Source organism: Otolemur garnettii, unplaced genomic scaffold (genome assembly GCF_000181295.1).
Source record: "Otolemur garnettii isolate 467f Iridium unplaced genomic scaffold, OtoGar3 scaffold00115, whole genome shotgun sequence".
In the NCBI taxonomy this organism is placed as follows: domain Eukaryota; kingdom Metazoa; phylum Chordata; class Mammalia; order Primates; family Galagidae; genus Otolemur; species Otolemur garnettii.
In genome coordinates this window covers 3,071,339-3,076,346 of record NW_003852510.1, presented here as the reverse complement: position 1 = coordinate 3,076,346, position 5,008 = coordinate 3,071,339, and the positions used below count along the sequence as shown (strand labels likewise).

Below are 5,008 nucleotides of genomic sequence, written 5' to 3'. Positions count from 1 at the left end.
GAGCCAAGTCATCCATTTCATTACCCGCGCCCCATCGCACACCGCGCTACTCAAGCGGGATTCTCATCTTTGTTTGTCCTGCTGCCCCTCTTTTCTGGCTAAAGCTTCTGTCCCGCTCCATTCCAATGTCCAGCCACTGTCCACCGCGCTGTCCCCACGGACACGCAGGTCCGCCCGGCAGGTGGCCCGATCCCGCCATCAGGGCCATCGGGGCTGGGGAGAGCACGCGTCGGGCCAAGCTCCGGCGAGACGCGGCGGTGAGGTCCTGCGGCCCCGGGGCGCACTCACCCTCTTGACCAGGAAGCCTTCCTTGAGCACGCCGTCCTCCATGTCGCCCGCGCGGCCTCCCCAGGTGCGCCCTCCCCGCTCCGCGCGCTCCTGGGAGCCCGCGCCGCCCGCGCCCAGGAAGCGGCTCCGACGCGCCCGGCTACGCCTCCCTGGCGCGCGTCCAGAGCCCGAGGCTGCGGGGCCTCCCCGGCAGGAAGTCAGGCCAGGTCAGGATTTCTGACGTGACGTTTCCACCTGAAGGTGTTGGGGGGCCGTGTTAGTCCTCAAGGTACAGAGTCTGCCAGCCCCGCCCCATCCCGCCCCCTCCGGCTGGGCGGCGGGCTCCGTCCACGTGCGCCCCGCACCCCTTTCTCTTCCAGTCTCTTTGCCCAGCTGCCTCACCCCAGCCTTCGCCCCAAGCTGCCCTGGAGTAATGCTTATTCAATTAAACAGAACTGAAAAGATTTAGAGAATTTGGAGCCATCCCTGAGCTCCGTGGAAAAGGGTATAGGAGATGGGTGGCTCCTGTGGCTCATTGAGTAGGGCACCAGCCCCATATACCGAGGGTGGCGGGTTCAAACCCGGTCCGGCCAAACTGCAACAAAAAAGTAGCCGGGCGTCGTGGCGGGCACCAATAGTCCCAGCTACTCGGGAGGCTGAGGCAAGAGAATCGCCTAAGCCCAGGAGTTGGAGGATGCTGTGAGCTGTGACACCTTCTACCGAGGGTGACAAACTGAGACTCTATCTCTTAAAAAAAAAAAAAAAGAAAGAAAGAAAAAGAAGTAAAGGGGGATAGGAGAGTGGGAGGTGTGTCATTAGGCTAGGAACTCTATCCTGGCCCTCTGCGGAATAGAAGAATTCTCATTAACAGGAATGTGACAGGTTTAAAGAGGCAGGGCCCCTGCAGGGCCCTCTGTTCTGAAAACACATCCCCTCTCTCAAAAAATAAAGATAGAGGTGGCGCCTGTGGCTCAAGGAATAGGGCGCTGGCTCCATCTACCAGAGGTGGTGGTTCAAACCTGACCCTAACCAAAAACTGCAAAATAAATAATAAGTAAAATCACCCTCCAAAAAGATACAGCCTAAAATTCCATCATTAGGCACAAAATTTAAGGAGGTTCAGGAAAAGGGTAAGGAAATCAGTAATCTAGGTAAATAATATTTTAATGTAATTTTTTTAAATCAAAATTAATGCCCAAAAATACATGATGAACACAACATCAACATTTTAAATAAAAACAGGGTCAACAACAACCTGAGACAAAAGGGTGCCTCACTGCAGTAGTACTGATTCTGTCTAGGGATCCTGAGGACACAGTCACACATTCTTTATCTGTATTCCAGTGGGAAGGGTCCCGTCAGGACTCTACCAGGCAGGGGAACAGCCCTGAGATGCCCAGGGCAGAAGAGAAGTCTTTAGAGGAAAAGAGGTGCTCAGGCTATGCAGGTCCAGGGGTGCCTTTCAGAACCAGCCAGAATGAAACCCACTCCCAAAACACCCCAGGTAGCGCCAGGGGCTCAGACTACAGGGCCACATTCATCTCCCTACCCTCACCCTTCACCCCAGGGATACCTGGCAGGGGGTTGCCAGGGTAATGGCCCACTGTAGCCTTCTGCACCAACTGGCATTCAGACACACCCCCAAGTTGGAAAGCAGTGGGGCTTCCGGTGGGTTTCAGAACAAACATCAACTGTGCAAGCCTAAATAGGTGCTAGGTTTTATTTAATGCATAGCAACCTCCTGAGGTGAGTTTGTTATCTCATTTTTCCAGGCAAGGAAACTGAAACTCCAAGCAGTTAAATAACTTGCCCATGATCTCACAACTCCAGGGCACTGCAATATACTTGCTTCTCAAGAAGTTGTTCCAGCTCTGGCCTTAAACCCAGGACTTGAGAGGTTGGGCAGGACAGGTCTAATCCTCTTTGGTTCTAACTCTGGTCTCCTTATTTCCTTCACAGAAGCTATCTTGGTTCTAACCAGCCCCAACCTTCTGAGGCTTAGACGAGGTGGCCTTTCTTTGGCAAGAGGGGCTCCTGAGTGAATTCTCAGAAATGGGAATGGTTGGTCCCCTCTCCCGGCAGTACTCCTACTAGGAGGGAGCTAAGGCACAGCTAGAGCCTGTTCCTGTTCTGGGGACGTGCCTGGTCCAGCCCACCCTATCTGACTCACTGGACCTGGGATGTGACTCATACTACCTCCTTCCTCAGGCTGTAGTGACTGAGCCACCAGCCCACCAGGGAACCACAGCGACACAAGAAGATGTAGACAGAAGGAAGCAGATAGCAGTAAATAGCTGGGGAAGAGAGCAGGGAGAGGAAGGAAGCTCCAGGTCCAGGAACTCGTGTTGCTCTTCCAGACAGACATCTTTCCTCTCCCTCAAGGCTGGAGGCTGAAGTGGAAGGGTCCCTGACCAGCTCAGCCCTCTCCCTTTTTTGTCATGAATGGCCAGATAGAACTATAGTGAGCTACTAGGTCAGCCTGATGTGAAATCCCACTGTTAGAGTGTCATGCCTTTAGCTTGAGGCAAGGATCCCTTATTTAAGATACAAACAGTAGATAAGTGTAAACGGAGCTTTGGTCACAATGAATATCTGACTCATGAGTTTATCAGAATCACAGAACCCGAATCTAACCCTAAAGATCATTTCATAATCCAGACCCTTTGTTTTATAAAAGAGGACTTTCAAATCCCAGAAAAGTAAAGTGACTTGTCCAAGGTCCTGCAGCCAGTGAAAGCCAGGACCAGAATACAGGCCAACATAGCTGCATACTTCCAGGCTGGCTCCTGGCAAACACAGGGACACAGCTCCCAGCAGGAACCTGCAGCAGAGCACCCCGGTGGGGGAGGATGGCCGTGCAGGGCTAGACACTTCAAAAGTGCTTCTGTGTTTTCTGACCATAAAAATAACTTTGTGCTTATTATACAAAAGTTAGAAAATACAGGCACCAGCCACGTACACCTAAGGTGGCGGGTTCGAACCCCCAGCCCGGACCCGCCAAACAACAATGACGGCTGCAACCAAAAAATGGCCGGGCGTTGTGGTGGGCGCCTGTGGTCCCAGCTACTTGGGAGGCAGAGGCAGGAGACTAGCTTCAGCCCAGGAGTTGGAGGTTGCTGTGAGCTGTAATGCCACGACACTCTACCCAGGGGGACAGCTTGAGGCTCTGTCTCAAAAAAAAAAAAAAAAAAAGTTAGAAAATAATAAAAAAAAAGGTAAAACCATCAAATCCTATCACTCAAGACAGATGATCAATATTTTTATATGCATGTAATTTTTACTTTTTTTTTTTTTTGAGACAGAGTCTCACTTTATTGCCTTTGGTAGAGTGCCATGATGTACTAGTTCCCAGCAACCTCTTGGGCTCAAGTGTTTCTTGAGCGCCCAGCTATTTTTAGAGATGAGGTCTTGCTCTTGCTTAGGCTGGTCTCAAACTTGTAAGCTCAGGCAATCCACTGGCCTCAGCCTCCCAGAGTGCTAGGAGTATAGGCGTGAGCTACCACATCCAGCCCTTATTAAGTTTTATTTAAAAATTGTGAACTTCGCCTTTTTCAATTATTATAGCTAATAAGTGAATAAGCTAGATTATTAAAAGTAATTCAAAAGCATAGTTTTAATGACTGCATTAAATTTCATCATGACTGTATCATAATGTATTAAAATGATTTCTATTTAGAGCCAGGCATTGTGGCCGGCGCCTGTAGTCCCAGCTACTTGAGAGGCTGAGGGAAGAGAATCACCTAAGCCCAAGAGCTGGAGGTTACTGTGAGCTGTGACGCCCTGGCACTCTACTGAGGGCAACAAAATGAGACTCTGTCTCTAAAAAAAAAAAAATTTAAAGATCATTAACTAAATTATTTTCAAAGGAAATTCAGGCCAGGCGCGCTGGCTCACACCTGTAATCTTAACACTTTGGGAGGCCAACGCAGGTGGATTGCCAGGGCTCACAGGTTCAAGACCAGTTTGAGCCAGAGCCATACCCCCCTCTCTAAGAGCTGTGATGCCATGGCACTTTACTGAGGGCAACAAAGTGAGACTCTCTTTCAAAAAAAAAAAAAAAGACAGAAAGAAATTCAAAGCAGAGTAATTTTTTTTTTTTTTTGATGAACATAATTTAAGTGTGCAAAAACACTAGTCTACAGCATGGGTTCAAATCTTTTTTTCTTTCTTTTTTTTTTTTTTTTTGAGACAGAGCCTCGAGCTGTCCCCCTAGGTAGAGTGCCGTGGCATCTCAGCTCACAGCAACCTCCATCTCCTGGGCTCAAGCGAGTCTCCTGCCTTAGCCTCCCAAGTAGCTGGGACCACAGGCACCCGCCACAACGCCTGGCCATTTTTTTGGTTGCAGCCGTCATTGTTGTTTGGTAGGTCCGGGCTGGATCCAAACCGGCCACCTTAGGTGTATGTGACTGGCGCCTTAGCCACATGAGCCATAGGCACCGAGCCATGGGTTCATATCTTACCTCTGCCACCGCATGTTACAAATGGCAAGTTACATATCCTCTCTCACCCTTAACTTCCTCATCTGTAACATGGGGTAACAATAGCACCTACCTCAAAGACTTGCTTGGGCAAAATAAATGAGATTATGGGAGTAAATTGTACGGTACAGCCTAGCACACAGTAAGCTACAATAAATTCTCTTGACTCCACTTGATCCCCTTGTGAGGTTGGTAGGAGTTTGGGTAAAAATCACCTTCAGAGTGATGGAAAAAATACTAAAGCTGGGGAGAGGGGTGAAGTC

General features: G+C 49.7%; 1 protein-coding gene across 1 annotated transcript in view; it reads right to left on the bottom strand.

Moving 5' to 3' along the window:
• PLEK2 (pleckstrin 2) overlaps positions 1–438 on the bottom strand; it is a 26,935-nt gene extending 26,497 nt beyond the window's left edge. Inside the window, exon 1 of the mRNA XM_003797382.3 lies at positions 289–438. Coding sequence (XP_003797430.1) covers positions 289–330 — 42 coding nt within the window. The 5' untranslated portion in view covers positions 331–438. The remainder of the gene's footprint in view (positions 1–288) is intronic.
• Between the last annotated feature and the right edge of the window lie 4,570 nt (positions 439–5,008).